Source organism: Leptonychotes weddellii, chromosome 8 (assembly GCF_054177405.1).
Source record: "Leptonychotes weddellii isolate Sample4059 chromosome 8, ASM5417740v2, whole genome shotgun sequence".
Classification (NCBI taxonomy): domain Eukaryota; kingdom Metazoa; phylum Chordata; class Mammalia; order Carnivora; family Phocidae; genus Leptonychotes; species Leptonychotes weddellii.
In genome coordinates, this window is record NC_138376.1 from 23,095,700 (window position 1) to 23,116,485 (window position 20,786).

General features: G+C 52.7%; 5 protein-coding genes across 9 annotated transcripts; 2 read left to right on the top strand and 3 right to left on the bottom strand.

The window, feature by feature from the left end:
* Positions 1-64: 64 nt before the first annotated feature.
* Positions 65-2,571, bottom strand: C8H6orf47 (chromosome 8 C6orf47 homolog). The gene has a single exon (XM_006752496.3). It carries the CDS (start codon positions 1,708-1,710, stop codon positions 847-849), a length of 864 nt encoding a protein of 287 aa, XP_006752559.3. The 5' UTR covers positions 1,711-2,571; the 3' UTR covers positions 65-846.
* A 1,292-nt stretch (positions 2,572-3,863) lies between these two features.
* GPANK1 (G-patch domain and ankyrin repeats 1) lies at positions 3,864-6,790 on the bottom strand. 2 transcript variants are annotated; one of them, XM_081827883.1, is made up of 4 exons: positions 6,487-6,790; positions 6,274-6,337; positions 5,036-5,930; positions 3,864-4,480 (listed from the first exon to the last, which is right to left on the bottom strand). In XM_081827883.1, the coding sequence occupies exons 3-4, from the start codon at positions 5,644-5,646 to the stop codon at positions 4,036-4,038; spliced, it is 1,056 nt and encodes a 351-aa protein (XP_081684009.1). In that variant the 5' UTR covers positions 5,647-5,930; positions 6,274-6,337; positions 6,487-6,790; the 3' UTR covers positions 3,864-4,035. The 2 variants fall into 2 exon arrangements, with proteins under 2 accessions (XP_081684009.1, XP_006738526.1); XM_006738463.3 differs by lacking the exon at positions 6,274-6,337.
* A 182-nt stretch (positions 6,791-6,972) lies between these two features.
* Positions 6,973-11,518, top strand: CSNK2B (casein kinase 2 beta). Of its 3 annotated transcripts, none has more exons than XM_006738461.3 (7): positions 6,974-7,124; positions 7,731-7,813; positions 9,003-9,105; positions 9,682-9,797; positions 10,245-10,320; positions 10,469-10,658; positions 11,288-11,518. In XM_006738461.3, exons 2-7 carry the CDS (start codon positions 7,742-7,744, stop codon positions 11,376-11,378), a joined length of 648 nt encoding a protein of 215 aa, XP_006738524.1. In that variant the 5' UTR covers positions 6,974-7,124; positions 7,731-7,741; the 3' UTR covers positions 11,379-11,518. The 3 variants fall into 3 exon arrangements, with proteins under 3 accessions (XP_030889556.1, XP_006738524.1, XP_030889555.1); XM_031033695.2 differs by lacking the exon at positions 6,974-7,124 and adding an exon at positions 7,262-7,402; XM_031033696.2 differs by lacking the exon at positions 10,469-10,658 and having other exon boundaries at positions 6,973-7,124.
* A 178-nt stretch (positions 11,519-11,696) lies between these two features.
* Positions 11,697-14,779, top strand: LY6G5B (lymphocyte antigen 6 family member G5B). Of its 2 annotated transcripts, XM_081827884.1 has the most exons (4): positions 11,697-12,316; positions 12,389-12,424; positions 12,563-12,691; positions 12,988-14,779. In XM_081827884.1, the coding sequence occupies exons 2-4, from the start codon at positions 12,400-12,402 to the stop codon at positions 13,386-13,388; spliced, it is 555 nt and encodes a 184-aa protein (XP_081684010.1). In that variant the 5' UTR covers positions 11,697-12,316; positions 12,389-12,399; the 3' UTR covers positions 13,389-14,779. The 2 variants fall into 2 exon arrangements, with proteins under 2 accessions (XP_081684010.1, XP_006738522.1); XM_006738459.3 differs by having other exon boundaries at positions 11,697-12,424.
* Positions 14,780-16,792: 2,013 nt separating this feature from the next.
* LY6G5C (lymphocyte antigen 6 family member G5C) lies at positions 16,793-19,880 on the bottom strand. The gene is made up of 3 exons (XM_006738458.3): positions 19,760-19,880; positions 18,548-18,706; positions 16,793-17,056 (listed from the first exon to the last, which is right to left on the bottom strand). Exons 1-3 carry the CDS (start codon positions 19,878-19,880, stop codon positions 16,893-16,895), a joined length of 444 nt encoding a protein of 147 aa, XP_006738521.1. The 3' UTR covers positions 16,793-16,892.
* Between the last annotated feature and the right edge of the window lie 906 nt (positions 19,881-20,786).

Consider the following 20,786-nt stretch of genomic DNA (forward strand, 5'->3'; position numbering starts at 1 on the left):
TGGACCTTCTACCACCTAAACCCCCAGCTGGACGGCATCAGGAAGGACACTGAGTGGTGGTAACTCTCTTTGTAGTGGTATATTTAGGATTTGGTGTGACACAGTTGTTTATTGCTGAGTGTGCAAACCCCTAACCCCAGAGTGGGGACTCCAAGGTCCAGTGCTTCCCCATACTTCCTGTCTGAGCTGCCAACCCCTCTGAATTGGCCCTCCTGCCAATACTGCCTGCACCATCCCCACTCCCTCTGGCTCCTGGGAATACCCAGATCCTTCCTGCAGGCTCCCTGTCACCATCGGCTCCTATCCACACCCCTTAATCCACCCACCTCACATTCCCATTCTTCCCTAGGTGGCTCAGATCCTAGGATCCAAGGGATTCCTTGGGTCTCCAACCACCCTCTTACCCTAATCAGAGGCCTGTCTGCCTCTGGTCTGCTCCACTCCAGGGTAGTTTTGAAAGGTAAAGAGGACTCTTTAGTCTTTATTTTTCACCACCACGCTTATTTTTTTTTTCTTTTAAAAAGTAAAGGTGGAGAGAAAAAACTGGAAGTGGGAGAAATGTAAAAGCAGAGTAAGAACAGCTGGTGAATTCAAGGGCGATATCCCCATAGTCCATAAACAGACACCCTAAACAGCTTTACTCTCTCCCGTGTATGAAGGGGGGCCATGCCCTCATACTCTGGGGTTTCTTCCCCATCCCTGAGGTCCCTGTGCTTACAATCTGGGTCATGGCCCCCACTCTCCTACAGGCCACACTATCTTCACTCTTGCTCCCACCCCACTCAGGATGGGGGCACTAGGTCACACTCTATCCTGCAGTCACAGCCCCTCTCCTGGGTCTCCTCTCTATTCCTCACCCTCCCTCTCCAACTTCTCGTCCTCCAAGTCAGTGGTTTCCTCCTCCCCACTGGGCTCCCGGAGGCTGACAGCCAGCACCAGGGCCTGTAGGAGACCAAAGAGGCAGGCAAAGTGCAGGGGGTGAGCGGTAAGTAGGCTCAACACAGCATGGAGCCCGTGCAGGGCAGCCAGGAAGGACAGTAGCCCATGCAGCCAGAGGCCCAGCGGTCCGCGCAGGCCCAATGCATCCAAAGCTGCCCTCAGAGGCCGTGAACACAGTCCCAGCAGGGCTGAGGCCAGCAGCTCCAGCAGGTGCAGAGTCAGGTTGGTTGAGATCTGCAGACACTCCTCTGGGCCCCCCAGGTACTGCAAGGGAGCCCCTGCTCCCCCACCTGGATCCCCCCGCAGCCAGCCCAGCAGCTTCTGACGCCGCCCTGGCTTCTCCACTGGGGCTTCTGGCTCAGGGGGGCTCAGTTCCCCTTCAGGGGACACTCCAGGTCTGGTGCCACTTGAGCCCACAGGATCCCGGCCCCGTTTGGGAATGGTTCCTCCAGTCTCCAGTCTCCCAGACTCTTGAGTGTTAGAGACAGTCTTGTCCCACTTGAAGGAATCCATTCTGTTGCTCCCCAGTTGCTCATCTCGGGACTCCCTACTTGGTTCTGGAGCAGCCTCAGAGCTCCTCCGTGCCCCTGGGTCCTTGGTCTTGGGAGGCCCCACATCTCCCATGGTTTCTGGGGCACTATCCCAGTCACTCCCTGAATTCTCAGAGGAGCTGTCCACTCGTCTGAGTTCTGGGGTAGGCAGGTCAGGCTTCATTGGTTTCCGGCGGCCCCAAGGGCGAGGTAGCCAGCCACCAAGCCGTCGCAGGAACATGGTTGGGATGTGTCGTGAGCCCCCCAATTCTGGGGCTGCTTCCTGTAACTGCTTCGATTCTCGGGTTTGGAGGCTGAGTGTCTCCTCAGAAGCCAGAGTCCGTTCAAACTCAGAAGAACTGTTACCTGTTTCGTGAGTCCTACTCTGAATTCAGAAATGGCTCCCCACTTCCCTGGATGTGCTGCAGCCTCAAGTGTGGCAAGTGGCTTGTTTCCTTTTCAGTTTTGAGGTAAAGAAGGGAGGCACATCCAAATTCATTCACCACCACCACCCCAAACACAAGATTCAGGACAAGAATCCCCAAGACCTGACAAGGCCTGGGTCACCTCCACGGTGTCCTCCCTAGGTTTCTGGGGTCTCCTTTTCTGCAGGCAGCACCCCAAGTTTCACTCACCAAGGCCACGCCCCAAGGTGCCCCAGAAACTGGAGAGGTGGTGCTCCATCCAAGAAGGAAGGAAGGAAGGTGGCCCTGGGTCTCAGGTGCTCCCAATCTGGAGAGTCCTGAACTGCTGACTTAAGGGATCTCAAGAACAGGCAGTCTCTTACTGGGGGTTAGGAGAGAGGTGTTCAGCAAACTCCAGCCAGCAGCGCTCTTCTCTCGATTTAGAGAGCTATGAATCCTACAAAGCGGCCCGACCGGTCCCCGAGCACGCAGCTGAGACGCGGTCTCCGCAAGGTCAGGCCAGAGATGTCCTGGGAGATCTCGTCGCGAGGCCAAGCGCGGGCCTGCCTGGGGACCCAGGCATCCGGGCGCTGTGCGTTGCGATCCCTCCCGGGCCCGGCGTCGTGGCCGCGACCTCAGCAGGCCGCCTGGAGCCGCAAAGCCCGGAAGCTGCTGCACTGGGCCGGGAGGGACAGACGGGGGCGGAGCCCGCAGTTCGCGGGGCGGACCCTGCGGATCCACCGCCCCCCGCGCCCCCGCGCCATTAGTACGCGCCACTCAGCAGGGCGCCAGCCGAGATCTGGCAGGGCCGGGGCAGGAGTATAAACCTAGCCATCCATCTTCGTCGCCCACAGGTCCCTGGGCGCTAGTGCTCCCCTAAATTCCTCCGCTCCCTTTAGCCTCCCGTCCTTTGGTTCTTCCCTGCACCCCACCCCCACCCCCAACTCCTCCTTTTCATGTCCATGACTTCATGAAAGGCTTTTCCGGAAAAGCAAGCTGCTTCTGTAGGGACTTGTGCTGATCTTCCCTGCCCCTCCATGCAGATTTTACTTCCTGGGTCTGACAACAGTGAGCTCTACTTAGGCTCAGCACCTGGTATGAGCGGCAGAAGGGAAGGGGAGACAAGTGTAGACAAATAGAATGTGCTTCCCGCCCTCAGGCGTTTTCAGGTAGTAAAATGAAGAACCTTGACTTAAAGGTTACATTTGGGAGGCCAAAATGTACACTGGGAGGTGCTGGCTCTAGTTCAGCCAACATCATGGTAGAGGCTGGATATTCTTAGGCCCTCCCAGCCCATTGGCCTCTTCCTGCAAGACCCTACCTACTCTCATCACCCCCATGAGCTTTCCCAGGCTTCCCCGATCACCATGCACTGTATATTTGATCACGGTCGTAGCCTGCCTCCTCTAGCTGTAAGCAATTAGAAGGTTAGGAGTATGTTTTACTTTTCTTCTTAGTATATAGTGTATGATCTTGTTTAAAATCAGTAATTGAAAAAAATAAAATAAACACAGTGATTGAATTGGCTGCAGTGGTCAGGGGACGCTTCCTGGGGTAGGTGAGACTGGCACAGAGCTTGGGCAATTCCTGGCTCAGGGGACTGAAAGAATAGGTGGGGCATTCCAGGCAGGGGCTAGGACCTGGAAATGAACCAGACTGGCAGGGAGGTGACCCTATCATGCCACCAGGAAGGGCTACCCCTTCTGGCTCAGGTGGGACTTGCATGTGGCCCCCAGACTTGTTCAGCTTTCTCATAATAGTTTCCAGAAAAGTGAATAAACACGGGGCGCCTGGGTGGCTCAGTTGGTTAAGCGACTGCCTTCGGCTCAGGTCATGATCCTGGAGTCCCTGGATCGAGTCCCGCATCGGGCTCCCTGCTCAGTGGGGAGTCTGCTTCTCCCTCTGACCCTCCCCCCTCTCATGTGCTCTCTCTCATTCTCTCTCTCAAATAAATAAAATCTTAAAAAAAAAAAAATGAATAAACACAAAAGAGGAAGAAGTTTGATTTATTTTTCAGCTCTCAGCTCCTCTCTCCCAAAGACAGAGCCCACTGACTAAAATCTGAGGGTCTGGGACCTGGACAGACCCCAGGAAGTAAAAGCCAAAGGGCCTAGGTCCAAGTTCAGACTTCAGCAATAGACCAGGATCAGACCTTACCAAGGTCAGAACTCAAGGTTCATGTATGTCCTCAGATCCCGCTCCCAGGCCCTGTGCTTCTCCTCCTGCCTTCTCTCCTCCCTCCGGCTCAGTGTGGTCACCCGAGGGGCTCTCTCCCTCCCAGCCACTGCCCGAGTATCTTGAGCCAGGAAGTGTGTGACTCGGGGTTGGGGCACTGATCTGTAGCCTAATCCTTCCTGGTCCCTCTTGAGGACAGTGGGGATGGGGTTGGTGCGGCCTTCACCTCGAGGTCCCAGCCCCATTCCAGGCTCCCAGCCTCCCCTCAGCAGCAACTTGAAGCCTGGGCTGGAGGTGGGAACCCCAAGGGGCAGGTTGGGGGACCTGAGATCACGGGGCAGTGACAGCAGGTGAGCAGTGGATGTGTAATGGTTAGAGTCTTGAAAGTGGGCATTGCAGGTCTCACAGTACCGGAGGAACGGGGATTGGGACCTGCAGAGGAAAAAAGAGAACAGAGTTCAGGGCAGGGAAGAGTTGAGGCCTCACAGGTGGGTGGCAAGGTGGGAAGTCCTTCCAGTCTTTCTGCTAAAAAACAAATTGCCTTCCAAACCACTTAGCAATGAGGGACCCAGAGGGGAACAGTTGGGAGGAGAAATGGCAACCAGGCCTCAAGTTCTTGGGCAAAGCTTAACAACGACTACAATTAATATGTATACAGTGCTTATTATATGGTAAGCATCATTCTAGCACTTTACGTATATTGACCCATTAAATCCTAACAACCCTTTAACAAAGGTGCTCTTATACCCCCATTTCTCAGATAAGGAAAATGAGGCACATAAAAATTTGGTTCTTGCCCAAGTAAGTAGAATTAGGATTTTAACCCAGGGAGCTCATGTTTATTATCACTCTATTACACTGCCTTATCAACCTATACTGGGGGATCAGGGAGAGAAGCTTTAGCTCTGTTCTGGAGCCTCTGGTGTGGAGTGGCTAGGAAGGGCAGAACACACTGAAAGATGGGCATGGGCTAAGGCTTCCCCTCACCGGTTCTCTGGACTCCTCATCTCTCCATGGCTCTCTCTGACCATGCGCGCCACCTCAGAGAAACCTGCTTCTTCAGCCAGCTGAGCAGCATCCTTGCCACCCAGCTCACAGACGCCCACCCAGGCAGCTCCACGGCCCAGGAGATAACGCACAGCAGCCCCCTGGCCTGCTCGAGCAGCACACATCAGGGGGGTCCACCAGAAGGCATCCCGAGTGTTGATATTGCCCCCGGCTCCCCCTGCCTCACGGGGATCCAACAGCCTTCTTAGTTCTGCCAGGTCACCCTCCTGAGCCGCCCTCAGTATCCACTGGGTCATCTTGTCCTCTGCCTCAAGGGATCTCCTTTGTCCATGTCCTCCCGAGGCTCCTGAAGCAGCTTCCCTCATCATTCTTCTCTTCTTCCTCTTTCTCTTACTGGCAGGTTCAGGCTGAGATCTCTGGGATTCAGAGACACTGCTCTCATCTGAAATCAGGGTCTCATAGAAAGCCCGGGCTGCAGCCCCATCCAAGGTGGGCTCCAGCTCTTCAGGCTGTGACTGCTGCTGCCCATCTTTCCAGAGGTCGCTGGGGTTGGTGGCTGGGGTGAAGGTGATGAGGGAGGGCCTGGACATGGCTTTTGGGAGAACTGAAAAGATGAGACTAGATAAAGGGAATATGAGACAAGCAAGCCAATCCCTTGGTGGCTCTGCACTGCCCTTTAAATCTTCCTTGATCCTATGCCGGGGTCTGGTCTTCCCAAAGAAAAACAGACTTTAACGCTTCTACAGAAGTAAGCAGATTTGGGGGAGAAGCTCCAGTCTCCGTGACTTTGTGGTCTCCGAACGGCGAAACGGGGCTACTCTAAGCAAAGGAGCTGACGATCAAATAGCCACACGACCCGAACACGCACGCGTGACTGGAAAAAACAACAAAACACCAACACAAAACATAACTTGAGGGCTCAGTCATGTGCGAAGCGCCAGGTTCAGCTTCCCCGCCCCGGGACCTTTCCAATAGCACCCGCTCAAAATGCCACGTGCCTAGGTAGCGCGAGGACAGAGGATCTGTCGGTTGGGGTCCTACTTTTACATAACGCCCCCACAATGCCCTTCGCCTCCCCGAACGTGGTCCCCGCTCCGAGCTCATTTTTTAGAGCTGCGAAACCACTCTGTGAGTTAAGAAAGGCTCTGAGGAGGCGGAAGGAAACCTGTGGAATGCCCCGAAGCTGTGAAATGAAATAACGTCACGCTGCCCCTCACCATTACTCTGACCAGGGTTCGAAGGTCACACTTAGTGCCCGCAGCAGAAGGCCCCATTCAAGCCCTAAGAGGAAATGGAGAAGTGCAAGGGGACGAGCAGCAGAATGGCTGGTGCTACCTCAGGTTAGCGCACGGGGCCGTCCCGGTTCTCACACCGCTCACCTCAGCCCATCCCACCCTTCCCACGTCCCTCAGCAAGGAGCCCGGCCTCACCTCCCGCCTGAGGAGACCACACCCCCGGGTGAAACACGGGCCCCGACGGGGCCTCCAGTGGCCGGCCTGACTCGGGTAAGAGGCTTGACAGGCAATGAGGACCCGGTGGGTTAGACGGGGATGAGGTCAGTATCCTGGGCATCAGGCGATCGCCTGAAGCCGAGCCTTGCTGCGTGAGGGGAGCTATAAGAAACCAGCGGCCAGCCTCGTTCCTTTCCCCGCCCCTCTCGGCCCCTCAGTCGCGGAATCCTACGACTCTCTTTCCCATACTCCCTGGCCCAGAAGGGGGTACTGCGCTTCCGCTTCCGGTGGCACCCCGCTGCGCCCCGCCCCCGAGCGTCTTGCTCATGGGCCTCGCGACGCCAGGGTCGTTCGTGAGTCGTCCTGGGATTCGTAGTTCGCCTTTCCCTCGCTTCGCCAGTTTCTCTTTACCGGGGACTCCATTTCCCGGCGTTCACTGCGGCGCTCGACCCTTGGCGTTTGCGCGTTGCCCTCTCCCCACCCTCCCCAATTTCCACTCCCCCCCCCACCCGACTTCGCCTGCCGCGGTCGGGTCCGCGGCCTGCGCTGTAGCCGTCGCGGTTCTTTGGAAGCAGCAACTCCCCTCCCCTACCCTGTTCCCGGTCCCCGTCCAGCCGGTGAGTCTGAGGTCGTCGCCGCGCCGAGTCCCCTGTCCTTAGGCGCGGCACATGGGGTCTCCGCGCGTTGATGTGGGGGTGGGAAGGAAGTGACCCGGTCCGGCACTGGGGGAGGGAGGGATGGTCTGAGGGGCGGAGGCGGGATGTGGGGACTCCTGTGAAAGGGCCCTCACGGCCACCCGCAGGCCGTGAGAGAAAAAGGGGCCCAGCTTTTGCTTGGAAAGGATAAACTTCGGAACCTTTGGGAAAGGCGCCGGGGACATGCAGAGACCTGCGGGGTAGGGATCTCGAGCCGAGGGCCCTGCCGGAGTTGACATGAAGAGGAAGGGGGCAGGTCTTCGGGAGCGTTAGGGGTGTGGGTAAGACTGGTGGGTCAAGACCTGTCGGTTTCTCGAAAGTATGGGACTCCAGAGAATCTCTAATCTCAGAAAAGGGGCCAAGGTGTGAATAACAGGAACTGGAGAGGGGCGCTCCAGAGTCTAGGATCTTTTAAGGAAAGGTGGCCCCAAACTCTTTCATGGTTGGAGAGCAAAGTGTGGGAGGAGGGAGGATACCAGAGGCTGGGTGGGAGAGATTGGGCTTTACTTACACTCTGTTTTTCTCCAGCTGACGTGAAGATGAGCAGCTCAGAGGAGGTGTCCTGGATTTCCTGGTTCTGTGGGCTCCGTGGCAATGAATTCTTCTGTGAAGTGAGTTCTCCTCAATCTCCCAGCCATCTCCTCACAAAGTTTGGCTATATATTTTCCCACATATTTAGCTTCCACACACTTCTCTTACAGGCTGCCATAGAAACTTTTTCCTGTCAAGGAAGAGTCCCTTCAGTAACCCCCCTCATTAACTTGTGAAGTGGCAAGACTGCCCAAGTCCCAAGCGTGTTATTCTCCAGCAATATAACATTGGACAAGTCAACCTTAATATTATTATTATATAGCATTGGACAAGTCAACTTTATTATTATTATTATTACTATTGTTATTATTATTATTGTCAGACTGGTACTGGTAGTCCATATTTTGGGAGCCTGTTAGAATTAAAATGCTGTTTGTGAAAATGTCTTGTAATGGGCAAAGTTGTGTGCTGGTAATATAAAGGATTGTAACTGCCCACAGGACCCAAGCTGTTCAGTCTCCACTTTTTTTTTTTTTTTTTAAGATTTTATTTATTTATTTGACAGAGAGAGGGAACACAAGCAGGGGGGAGTGGGAGAAGGAGAAGCAGGCTTCCAGCTGAGCAGGGAGCCCGATGCAGGGCTCAATCCCAGAACCCTGGGTTCATGACCGAAGGCAGCCAGTTAACGACTGAGCCACGCAGGCACCCGCAGTCTCCACTTTCCTTAGAGATCCAGCTGCCCCTAAGGAGAAGACAAAACTGATTTGTAGAGATGGGGGGCAGGAGTAGGAACAGGGATTTTTGAAAGGAATGTTTCTTTTTTTTTTTTTTTTTTTTAAGATTTTATTATTTATTTGAGACAGAGAGAATGAGAGAGAGAGAGCACATGAGAGGGGGGAGGGTCAGAGGGAGAAGCAGACTCCCCACTGAGCAGGGAGCCCGATGCGGGACTCAATCCAGGGACTCCAGGATCATGACCTGAGCCGAAAGCAGTCGCTTAACCAACTGAGCCACCCAGGCGCCCAAAAGGAATGTTTCTTTAAGGAGGAGATTGTTGTAGCTGTTTAAAAGAAAAGCCAAAGCCTTTATGGGAAGGCAGTATATGTGAACTGGGGAGAGAGACTCAAGTAGTTCTGCTGAGTTGGAATTGGGGAATGAGGCGAAACAGAAGCAGTTGTGTTGAGAATAAGGCATCAATTAGAGCAGTGTGCCTAGGTCAAAGCTGAGGATTCTGCTATGGGTTTCTTCTTGACTTCCACATCTTGACAGGTGGATGAAGACTACATCCAGGACAAATTCAATCTCACTGGACTCAATGAGCAGGTTCCTCACTATCGACAAGCTCTAGACATGATCTTGGACCTGGAGCCTGGTGAGGCACCCTCAGGGTTGTTCTGTGTGTGAATGGGTTTTTTGTTTTGTTTTGTTTTTTCTTTTCATATTCTTGTTTATCTGCTTCTTGAATTTCTAAATTTTCTTTTGGTTCTCTGACTCTTTTTATCCCAAGTCCTGTCCTTCATTTTGGTCCCCCATCTGACTTTTGCCTGGGTTTGTGACTTACACCACCTGTACCCGCACTCTGATCCTGTAATTTGGTTCTATCCCCTAATGCTAGTTTCCCCATGGGTCTCATTTTCTGTTTCTTTGTTTTGCCTTGCACCTTTTAGTCTAGAATTTCATCTTCTGTATTGATACCTTTCATTTATTTGTTGAGAGAGTTGAGAGGGAGAGAAGAAAGTAAAGGCTAAAGAGGTGTAGAGAGAAGGCAGAGCTGCCTTGGGTTGGTGGAAGGGCCAGAGGCCCAGGTTTCTGGGTCAAATGCCCAGGTGATGGGTGGTTCAAAGATGGGTGCCAGGCAAACTGTGTAGCCAGTAGCCCCTGGAGGTGGGTGGGACATCTAAGAAAGCTGTAAGACAAATGGTTGCAATTGGCTGGGGCCATGTTTCAGATGAAGAGCTGGAAGACAACCCCAACCAGAGCGACCTGATTGAGCAGGCAGCCGAGATGCTTTATGGATTGATCCACGCCCGCTATATCCTCACCAACCGTGGCATCGCCCAGATGGTGAGGCCTCTCTGCTCCCCCTTGACTCCTCTGAGGCAGTAAGGGAAACAGAGGTTCCTGCAGTGAGGAGTCACATGTTTTCAACCTTGTCAAGGAATGTGGCTGAGAAGAGGGGAAGAACCCCAGATACGGGGCCTGGGAATTAAATCCTAATTGGGGTTGTGCTGACTGAGGTGTTTACAGGGAGGGAGACGTGACCTTGGACAGGAAGTTGTTGCAGTCTGCCTCTTCCTCAGGGAACAAACAGCGAATGGCTCTGATGGTCTGTAACCTGCCTAACTGGAGGAAAGGAAGCAGGGGAGTATGAGGGCCCATCTGGGCCAGCTTGAAGGGGTCTCTGGACAGAAAGGCAGGAGTGGAGGACAGAGCAATATGGGTTGGGCTGACAAAGGGATTGCCTCTTCTCTTATACCTACCCACCAACCCCTTTCATTTTATTCACCTCAGTTGGAAAAGTACCAGCAGGGAGACTTTGGCTACTGTCCCCGTGTGTACTGTGAGAACCAGCCAATGCTTCCCATCGGTGAGTATTGGAGAAGGGAAAGGAGGCCACGTCAAATGGCCGGTCCTCCTGGGAAAGAGTTGGGGCTCAGTAAGTCTGGGCCTGAGTCTGGGAGGGAGGTGGGGCAGGCTTGGGGGTGCCCGGCCTGCTGAGTCTGGCTGTCTCCCAGGCCTTTCGGACATCCCAGGTGAGGCCATGGTGAAGCTCTACTGCCCCAAGTGCATGGACGTGTACACACCCAAGTCATCGAGGCACCATCACACGGACGGCGCCTACTTCGGCACCGGTTTCCCTCACATGCTCTTCATGGTGCACCCCGAGTACCGGCCCAAGCGGCCCGCCAACCAGTTTGTGCCCAGGTGGGGAGCAGGGATAGAGTCACCCAGGGTCAAAGGAAAGGTTTGGGATTCCCCAGAGAGAAGGGAGGACAGGGCATGGTCCTTTCTTGAGGTTTGCTTCTCCCAGAGCAAGTAACCTTGGGGAAGGTATTTGCCTCCCTGTGCCTCAGTTCCCTTATCCATGAAATGGGGATGATAGTACCTGACCAATAAGGTATATTTAAATAGTGAGTTGCTTTGAAAAACATTTGGCACCTGAAGTACCATTTAAATGGTAGCTGTCATCATCTTGGTTGTTCAACCGTTTGCCAGGAAAAAGTGTGGTTTATCTTCCTGGAACATCATGTTTACCAGGAAGAACAGTTAGATATTATATTGAAACAAGTGCTAATCCGCACACACACACACACACAAACATACAATCACATACGTGTGTGTGTGTGTGTTTACATGTAGTCTAGAATTTGAGTTTTAATGGCTATTTAAGGTATATTTCCCAATATTCTGGAGGGAAGCCGTTTGGGAGCCACTGTCCTTAAGCACTGAGCAGACTCATGGAGAAGCTGGGGTGGGGAGGTGGAAACTCAGGCCACTGGCAGGGCCAGGGTGGGGCTCACCCTGCTGCCTCTCTGACCTTTGCCCCTGCGCAGGCTCTACGGTTTCAAGATCCATCCAATGGCCTACCAGCTGCAGCTCCAAGCCGCCAGCAACTTCAAGAGCCCAGTCAAGACGATCCGCTGATTCCCCATCCCACTTGGCCCTCAGTCTTCGACACCTCCGATCCTTTGCTGCCACCCTTTCAAGAACCCTCTATGGTTTTTAGTTTAAATTAAAGGAGTCATTATTGTGGTGGGAATATGAAATAAAGTGGAAGAAAAGGCCATGAGCTGGTCTGCTGGTGCTTGGGGTTGGGGGATGGGAGGGTGCTGCTCTGCTTGATTCCAGGGACCCTCATGGCCCAGCCCACCCTCCTCAAGTTGAAAACCAGCACAGATGGGTGCCCAGTGTATTTGGGTGAGGTTTTTAGCAGTAGAGCAGAATTTCTAGTATGTGCAAAGCCACAAGGAAAAGACCCAGGGGAAAATCAGATTTCAAAGTCTAGAGACATATTTGTTCTTTTTTGGCCACCTAAGGCTGTATATTTATACCATAAGGAGTATAATCAACAACAGCATCTTCCAGTTTTGATTTTACAGGGCAAGTGGTCCTGAAATAAACAGAACTGTTAAGGGGTGGAGAGAGGGACAAGGTCCAGAATTGCTGCCAGGTGGTGTCTGTGCGCCCCCTGGTGGGGGCTAAGACATGTTCACCTCAGAAGGCTGGGGCCCCAGGGTCCCTGGCCAAAGTTTTTGCCAGCACAATAGGGACGGTTCTCTTGTGTGGGGAGGACAGCATGTGGTACCAGAGACAGAAGCTGATCCATGGACCCTTGAGGTGGGGGAATAGATCTTTTCAGGGCACGAGGGACAAAGATAGGCAACTGGATAAAGGCCCAGGTGTTGCCTGGGCCATTGCTCCCACGTACAGGAACCCGACCTTGTGGGTGAGGACACGCTGTCCTCCAGCCAAGTTAATAACTTCCTCCCCCAGCCAAGGAATATAGCTCTGCGTCTACAGCTCCTGCTCAAACTGTCAAAACCACCCTGCAGCTCAGGATCAAGGAGCTGGGTCACAGGAAGGTCGGTTTCAGGATACCCCCCAGGGACTGCCTTCTCCCCGGAATTCCATCATGAAGGCCCATATGCTTGTAGGTGTGCTGGTCATGGTGGGCTTCGCAGTGGCAAAAGGTAAGTGGGGCCCAGGGGCAAGGAGCGAGAAGTGACTGAGTCCTGGAAGGGTGTGGGGCTGTAGCCCTGGTTCACGGGCAAGGCAGAGAACTTGGAATGAGCCAACACTCCCATCCCTCCTGTCTTCTGCTTCCCCAGCCCCTGTTCCTGAAGTCCGGACCTGCCACCTCTGCCTCTTAGAAGACCCTTCTACAGGGTGCATTTCAGGCTCAGAGAAGTGCACCATCAGCACCCCATCGCCATGTATGGTGATCACCATCTATTACGGTGAGTCAAGCCCCAGGAAGGGGCTGCTGCTGGGATAGCCCATGGCTTGGTCTCCTTTCCTCTCAGACGAGGGCTGCTTAGGGCCTGGGGTGCAAGAGGAAGACAGCAGGATCCTGGAAGGAGGAGTTGAGGGTTCTGGGGGATCCACTGAGCCAGTTTTTCTGGCCCCTTCTGAAGGAGTCTGGGATGGAAGTCAGGTCTGGGTGAGGGATGGGGAGAGTCTGGGGTAAGGATAACAGAGTTGGGGACTATGGGAGGCAGCGGGGGTTATTAGTTAGCTGTTCCCTCTTCTCCAGATACCAAGATTCGTTTCTTCATCCGAGGCTGTGGACAGTATAATTCTTACCGCTGCCAAGAAAAACGCAATACCTACTTCTCGGAGTACTGGTACCAGGCCCAGTGCTGCCAGTACGATTACTGCAACTCCTGGTCCAGCCCCCAGCTCCACAGCTCCCCACCTGATCCCCCGGCTGGGGCCTGGGCCTTGCCCCTGTCCGAGTCCCAGATCCACTGGTTCTACCAGGCCCTGAATCTCTCACTGCCCCTCCGTAGCTTCCATGCTGGGAAGGAGCCCAAAGGGTTGGACGCCCCGGCCATCCTGCCCCTGAACCTGAACTTGTCCATTGCTGACCTGCGTCGCATATATTTGTTCCTCAATAGCTCGGGACTTTTGGTTCTTCCCTGGGTTGGGCCCTGATGCCTTAGCCTTCCTGGATTTCACTGCATTCCAGCATCTCTCCCCTAACACCACAGCCTTGCGCTGCCCTCTTAAAACACCCATGTTCTCTGCTCTCTGATTTCTCTGGCCTCCCTTCCTCTGTACTTCCAGCGTGACTATGGCTTTGGTGTCTTTTCTTTGCCAGAAACTGGTGGTGCTGGACCTCGTAGAAAATAATGAGTTTAGAGTCTGCCTAGGCCAGCCTGGGGAAGGCATAGTGGCTTCCTCGTGTCCTTTCCTGTCACTGGAGTCCGTCATCCCCCTCATCTTTCCAATCCTCTGGCAATCTGGTCACTGCTGCCTCCATTCAGATCTGGTTGTAGATCACATCCTATGCCCATCTTAAGACCCAGACTGAACTTGCAGCAAGAAGAATGAAGGGGAGACTTTCGTGCACATTTTCTGACTAGCACTGTGCTGTCTCTGCCTCACTCCCTCCACCCCCACCCCTGCCCTGGTCGCCTGCTTCTCTCCTCTCATTGCAGTCCCTGGCCTCCTCAGCCTCACTTCGCATCACTGAGTCCTGACACCCACTTCAGTAGATGCCAGGGGAGGGGAGAGGAGAGACGAGGGTCTGGCCTGCTCTGCTCCACATCTGCTTGCTCTCCACAACCTCCACAATAAATGGACTGGGCTAAGTCTGTGTCACACTGTTTATGGGGTCAGGCTCAGGTGTGGGCAAGTATAGACCAGTGAACGAAGGTTGATTGGGTATGGGGATCAAACCATCTACAGCCTGGCCCATTCCACTTGGCCTTTGTGGCTTCCTCATGGCTTGAACCCTGAGAGCCTTTATCCATCCCACCTTCTGCTTGGCTAGAGATCTGTTCAGCTATGAGGATTATGACTTCTCTCAGCTTTTGACTTACCCCACAGGGGTGCCTGGCTGGTTCAGTCAGTAGAGCATGCGACTCTTGAGCTTGGGGTTGTAAGTTCGAGTCCTACGTTAGGTGTAGAGATTACTTAAAAATAAAATCTTGAACTAAAAAAAAAAAAACTTGCCCTAGAAACAAAACCTAGAAAGTTAAAACCCAGGTTACGTCAGGGTTTTCCATCTAACAGAGGTGGAAAAGTCTTCTTTGAACCAGGAAAACTTGGGAGCAAACCAAAGGGCCCAGGTCTGTATCTCAGAGTTACCTGGTGCTGAGGGATCTGGGTTTTTGCCTGTTGTTGGTTCTTTTTAGGATCCTGGCACCCAGGACCCCTCAGTAGGAGCTAGGTTGGGGCATGGGGGATGTTCAGAGATACATGGTTGGAGCTGCAGTGGTTAGATCTTTCATTTTAATACGTCATTTGAAAAACTACAAGCATACAGAAAGCAATAATGAATATTCATAACTTTCCATACATGCAATAAACACACTGCTTTGGGCTTGGTGTTAATGAGTACAGCTAGGTGCCTGCCCTTCTGAGTCTTGTAAACCAGTGCTGGGGTTGTGAAACCTTTTTCTGAAAAGTAGTGCAGCTTTGTGGTTGGGGGACCCAATCCTGGCTCCTCTGCCACTTGGCTAAGTTGGTCTCTCTACCTTACCTTGGTCACCTGTCAAAGAGGAATAGTACTTCATAGGATTGAAAGAACGCATGTGAGTGTGTGCACAGGTGCAAATTAGAGCCTCCAAAATAGACACATGCCTTAGGGACAAAGATACAGATTGCGGTGTTTGTGTATGCATGTATTTATTATTACTACTATTTTTTTTAAATTTTAAAGATTTTATTTATTTGAGGGAGGAGGGGGAGAGGGAGAAGCAGACCCCCAGCTGAGCAGGGAGCTTGGGGCGGGGCTCGATCCCAGAACCCCGGGATCATGAGCTGAGCTGAAGGCAGACACTTAACCGACTGAGCCACCAAGTGCCTCTATACTACTTTTTAAAGTAATCTCAGGACACCTGGGTGGCTCAGTCGGTTAAGCGTCTGCCTTCGGCTCAGGTCATGATCCTAGGGTCCTGGGATCGAGTCCTGCATCGGGCTCCCTGCTCTGCGGGGAGCCTGCTTCCCCTCTGCCTCTGTCTCTCTCTCTGTCTCTCATGAATAAATAAATAAAATCTTTAAAAAAAAAAAAAACAAAGTAATCTCTATCCCCAACATGGGGCTCGAACTCATGCCCCCAAGATCAAGAGCAATACGTTGTACCAACTGAGCCAACCAGGTGCCCCTTTGGCCTATTTTTAAACCTCTTTAGCAAAACATACAGAAGCTTGCATACACCATAACTTGAGTTTTTGTAAACCACACACCTGTGTCACCAGTCCTCAAGTCCACATAAAGGCCTTTATCAGCACCCAAAGCCGCCTTTGTGCGCCCTCCCAGGCAGGTCTCCCAACTCAGCAGTAGCCACTGTCCTGAGTTGTAGCTGTTTAGAGGAATTCTGTCTGTGCTTGATAACAAATGGCATCATACAGCATATATTTTCACTTACACATTTTGCACATATGTTAACTGAGTTCCATGTCCCCTTTAATGGCCTGTGCTCTGGCAGGAAGCACCGATATTAATTTGTAGGTCAGGGAGCAGTTGGAGGTACAAAAATAGGTCCAAACCTTCAGGGTGTCCCCCCTCTGGGCCCACTTTTCTCCATCACCTCTGACTTCAGTGTAAAAGTCTAGGTTTATACAGCTGTAGCAAGTAAAAGTGGAGGACGGTCTCAGAGGCTGAGGAACGCAAGGCCCAAAATTCTGCAGTAACTTCCCACACCATCCTTGAAAAGGGAAGCTGAGCCTGGGGTCAGGCCAGGGCTCCACGAGACCTAGCGGCTCTTCCATAAAGCGTCCTGCCCCCCCGCCCCCGGGCCCCGGGCCTGGGCCTGGGCCTCTCACAGCTCCGCTCCCACCAGCACCTCTCCCCGCTGTGGACCTCCCCTCCAGTTCTCACACAGTCCTGGATTTGACCCCACTGCCAAGGATGCCCCTTGCCCTTCCAGCCTTCCCTGCAGGAGCGCTTTGGTTCCTCTTCATTTTTTTGTGCCTAGAGCTGAATCCAAGACGTGGAGTTGGGGCAGGAGCAGAGCTCAGTAGAGCTGGGAGCCCCTTACCCGCCCCCATAGCAGTGCAGTGAGGCAGGAGCTTGGCCTCCACCACCAGTAGAAGACACAGACAAGCCATGTAGTTTGCACACCAATGTATTCGGGAGTAACACCTGGGGACTTGAGGGGAGAGAGGCCCATGGTGGGAGAAGGGGCAAAGCTGGGCTAAGGAGCAGCCAAGAGGTGGGAGAAGAGAGGAGAAAAGCTGTCAGACTGTGAGGACTTGAAGGCAAAACTCAGAGACTTCTGGAGAGGGAGCCTGGGGGAGGGATAGAGTGGGAAAAGGGGTGTCGAGGGGTGTCAAACAAGAGGCAGATAGGGCTGGGGTCCAGTAACTTGAGGGAGGCTGGGAGGGCTGGTAGAAAGAACTGGAAGTTGTTCTGGCTGTGCTAGCCAGCTGGAAATCAGGAAGATGAAAGGCGACTGGCAGGATTTTATTCTTAAAAGTCTCTGCAGAAATTCTAAGGAATATAGAAGACTCTGTTCTGGGGGTTATTGCAGAACTCCCGGAAGCAGCATCGAGAAAATATCCAGAAGCCAAACACTGGAGAAGAGCGGGTATATGAACAATCACTCATCTGTTCCTTGCGGCGGCAGTCACTCACCATGATGTCAGAACCACTGTCTGGGGAAGGATGGCAGCAACCAGTGATACAGAGATCCCAGGTCCCAGGCACAGCCCCAAGCCCCTCCATCCCGTTACTCCATATGGACTTAGCATCACTGCCCCCACACTCTTCCCTGGTCCCCCAAAAGGCAGATTTCTGGAACTGGGCAGGGGCAGGGAATGCCAGGGAGTCACCAGCTATGAATTCTGTGGAAGGTTAGTGGGAAAGAGCCACTCAAAATACAGTGATGGTTGGAGGGGGCTGAGTTTGGTCTTGCTGGGGAGGGGGGACCAGCACTTCGGCCGGGACCCTATAAGGAGAAGTTGGGAGAGGCTTCTCTTTGATATGCTTGAATACTCTGACATTGGACCATATCTATGTTTAAGAAGTGTAATAAAAAGGGGCGCCTGGGTGGCTCAGATGGTTAAGCGTCTGCCTTCGGCTCAGGTCATGATCTCAGGGTCCTGGGATCGAGTCCCGCGTCGGGCTCCCAGGCTCCTTGGGGGCCTGCTTCTCCCTCTGCCTTTCTCTCTCGCTCTGTCTCTCATGAATAAAAAAAAAAAAAAAATCTTTAAAAAAAAAAAAAAGAAGTGTAATAAAAAGACTTGAATTTGAATTCGAAGGTAATTTGATGTAGTGGTTAAGAGCACCATCTCTGTAGTGTTTTAAGAGTATTGTAGTTGTTTAAGAGCACACAAACTGTGACTCAGCTTCTAGGAGACTTGGGCAAGGTATTGACCTTTCTGTGCCTCTGTTTCCTCATCTGCAAAATGGGGGGGGTAGTAATAACAATACCTATCTCAGAGGGTTGTAAGTGCTTAGAATAGTGCTAGCACACAATACATGTTTTGTGTTTTAAAAAGGGTAAGGGAGGGGCACCCAGCTGAAAGAAAAAGAAGAAAGAGGAAGGGAGGGAGGGAGAGAGAGAAAGAAAGAGGAGAAGAAAAAGAAAAGTGTGAGGCATTGTGTGGAAGAGCAGGCATGAGGAACAGGGAAATGTAGTAAATTTTCAGCAAATTGAAAAATGAGGTGTTGCTCTCCAGAGCGCCATTTGACATGACAGTTTGGCCTAACATTCAAATTCAGGAGGAAGCAGAGCAAATCCTCTGGGAAGAGTAAAGCAAGAAGACAGCTAAGGCCCAAACTTTGGTGGACATGAACCCTTAAGGGTAAAGGAGAATAAGGCAAGACCCAGGGAAGGAGACCGGGAAGAAGCAGTGGACGAGCCAGAGATGTCTGCAGGAACTGTGGCTGACAGGCAGGGAGAAGGCAGCCTGAGGACAGGCTGGGGGAGCTGGTGATCACAAGGGTCCCCCACAAGGCTGGGTGCTGTAAGGAAGGCGGGAGCCGGTCAGCTGCAGGCTGAGGGAACAGAAGCGTGGAAGCGGAGACAGAGAATGGCTCTGAAGGTAAGGAAAGAGAGACCAGGATGGGAGCAGGAACCCGACATGGGGTACAGCCGAGACACACATTTTGGGGATGGGCTGAGCCAAAGATAAGCAGCTTACTGTTCTTTATGAGGAGAGTCATGCAGCTGCTGCCAGGCGGGGCGAGACAGATGTCTGATCCCAGAAGGCATCCCAACTCCTTGGTCTCCAAGAGGCATCGATAGCAGCGCAGGTATTTGGGGAGCTGAACTGGATGAGGGGGTTCAGGATCAAAATTACCTAGAACACAGACAAACACTGACTCCAAACCCACCTAATTTCCTGGCTGGTCAACCCCCTCCCCACTTCCCCATCTCAGAAAACCGTAAGATCGCCAATTCTTGAAAACCATCTGGCTTAATCCTCTACCAGAGGCCTTGTTAAAATCTCCATTCTCTGCTCTTACACCTCCTGAAATAAGGAACTCATTAAGGAATTCATTCACTCATTCAACATGTATTTGAGGTGCTAACATGTGCCCAGCACTCTGCAAGCTTCTAAGTTCGAAGGTGAGGCAGGGGCAGCTCATTCCAGCTTTGGGCAGTTCAGTGAGGACAGTTCTTCCTCTGGGACTTGGTTTTACAGTCCCTCACCCCTATGGACTCGCTTTTGAATATGCTTTCTTAATCTGTAATGTTCAAGAAGTGAAAACAAGACTGCATTATGACAGGAAGAGTCTGCACTTTGCAGACAGACCTCAAGCAGCCCACCACCACATTCTTTGGTGGTCTTTTCACTGAAAAGACTCTAATATTAAACTCTGTCACCAAAGCCCTCCCCAACTACGAGTATATACACTTCCCTCTTCCTCTGGTCCCAGGCCCAGACCACATGTTAATGAGTCCCCAGACCCAGCGGCGCACTTAGTGTGAGGCAGATACTGAACAAACGCTTTGAATCCTGCTTCTACACAGGTGGCGTTTTGCAGTCAAGTGAGGAGATTATCAGGCTGGATTGAGGCTTGTTCTACTCTGTAGGTGCTGGTTCTGTCATTTAGCACGTTCCCGGAACCCTCCCTATTCTGCACTGCCCCGATTTGAATGGGGTCCCTTCAGTATCTTCATCTCACTGCTGTTGAGACGGCCCTGGGGTGATAACTAGAAATCTCCCTCAGAGTGAACATTAGTCCATTCCCAGTCCCTAGGCATTATCCCATCAAGCCCATCCATCCCATCTTTCCTCCTGCCTGGGTTTACCTGAGTATCCTGGGCAGATGTACCCAGACACCTGGTGTCTGTGGGTTTCTCTACCCAGCAGACCAGGAGACCCTTCCGACCCCTTAGAGCCACTTACCAAACACCAAGCTCATCATGACCAGCGCTATTAAAAGGACCATGTATAGGGCTTGGGGGTTGCTGTGGAGGCCCAGGGCCCCCATACTCCGGCTACCTGCAGGGCCTGCCATAAAATGCATGACTGCCCACCAGCCTCCAGTTGGAGCTTATATCGGTGGAAGAGAAATTGGCCAAGAGGAAGGTAACACCCATTCGGGGTGGAAATCAGTGCCAGGATAGCCAGAGAGACAGAGTGTCCTCAGCCATGACCACTCTAAGGCCTAATATCCTGCCTTGGGGACAGAACCCTGGCAAGAGGGGAATGAGAGGGAAACTTTCTTTCATATTTAATCTACATAAGTTTATTCACGCTATCAGGTGTTGGGGATACAACATTGCACAAAATCCCTGCCCTCACAGAGCAGTCTAGTGGGGGAGACAACAAGGAATAATGGGGAGTGGTGGTGGGGGGAGAAGACAAGTGCTTCCCGGGAGCGCCTGAGAAGTCGAAGGCACTGACCAAAGGAGCAACAAGATCAGATTTCTGTTTGTAAAAGACTGCAGAGGCCGGGAAACCAGTTGGGAAGCTATTCCTGAGTCCAGTCACAAGATGGCGGCCTGGTCTAGCAGAAGAGAGGCAGGAGCCGACATGAAGGAATCGGACACTTACTTAGAAGACACTTATTTAATTGGACAGATTTGGAGTTAGACTGAATATGGAAAGAAGGAAGGTGGGGGGATAGGCTTGCACAAGGAGATGATTGGTGGTACCACTTTCCAAGATGGGGAAAACGTGGAATGGTAAGAAATCCCAAATTGAGGACACCTGGGTCCCCAGTGACCTATTCAGTCCAGTGGCCTCTGTGGGGTTTCCGGCTGGCCAGCATCTTTCCTTACGCCCCCCTTCCCCCGCCCCGCCTAAGCTCAGCTGCAGGTCAGTGGCTCTGATCTCCGGCGCCCACAGGCTCCGGCGCCGTGCGCTCGCTCTCCGAGCTTGACTGCACCTCAGGGCTCCCAGGAGGATGCGGGGGCGGCCCCCAGGCCGA

Coding starts and splice junctions, on each gene's coding strand:
- GPANK1 (XM_006738463.3), bottom strand. CDS start 5,646: ATGTCCAGGCCCTCCCTCATCACCTTCACCCCAGCCACCAACCCCAGC. Junction 4,481..5,035: donor ATGAGGAGTCCAGAGAACCG/GTGAGGGGAAGC, acceptor TTTCCTCTGCAG/GTCCCAATCCCCGTTCCTCC.
- LY6G5B (XM_006738459.3), top strand. CDS start 12,367: ATGAAGGCCCATATGCTTGTAGGTGTGCTGGTCATGGTGGGCTTCGCA. Junction 12,425..12,562: donor GGGCTTCGCAGTGGCAAAAG/GTAAGTGGGGCC, acceptor CTGCTTCCCCAG/CCCCTGTTCCTGAAGTCCGG. Junction 12,692..12,987: donor GGTGATCACCATCTATTACG/GTGAGTCAAGCC, acceptor CCTCTTCTCCAG/ATACCAAGATTCGTTTCTTC.
- LY6G5C (XM_006738458.3), bottom strand. CDS start 19,880: ATGCATTTTATGGCAGGCCCTGCAGGTAGCCGGAGTATGGGGGCCCTG. Junction 18,707..19,759: donor CATGATGAGCTTGGTGTTTG/GTAAGTGGCTCT, acceptor TCTGTGTTCTAG/GTAATTTTGATCCTGAACCC. Junction 17,057..18,547: donor GACTCTCCTCATAAAGAACA/GTAAGCTGCTTA, acceptor ATCCTTCCCCAG/ACAGTGGTTCTGACATCATG.
- C8H6orf47 (XM_006752496.3), bottom strand. CDS start 1,710: ATGTTCCTGCGACGGCTTGGTGGCTGGCTACCTCGCCCTTGGGGCCGC.
- CSNK2B (XM_006738461.3), top strand. CDS start 7,742: ATGAGCAGCTCAGAGGAGGTGTCCTGGATTTCCTGGTTCTGTGGGCTC. Junction 7,814..9,002: donor GCAATGAATTCTTCTGTGAA/GTGAGTTCTCCT, acceptor ACATCTTGACAG/GTGGATGAAGACTACATCCA. Junction 9,798..10,244: donor ACCGTGGCATCGCCCAGATG/GTGAGGCCTCTC, acceptor TATTCACCTCAG/TTGGAAAAGTACCAGCAGGG.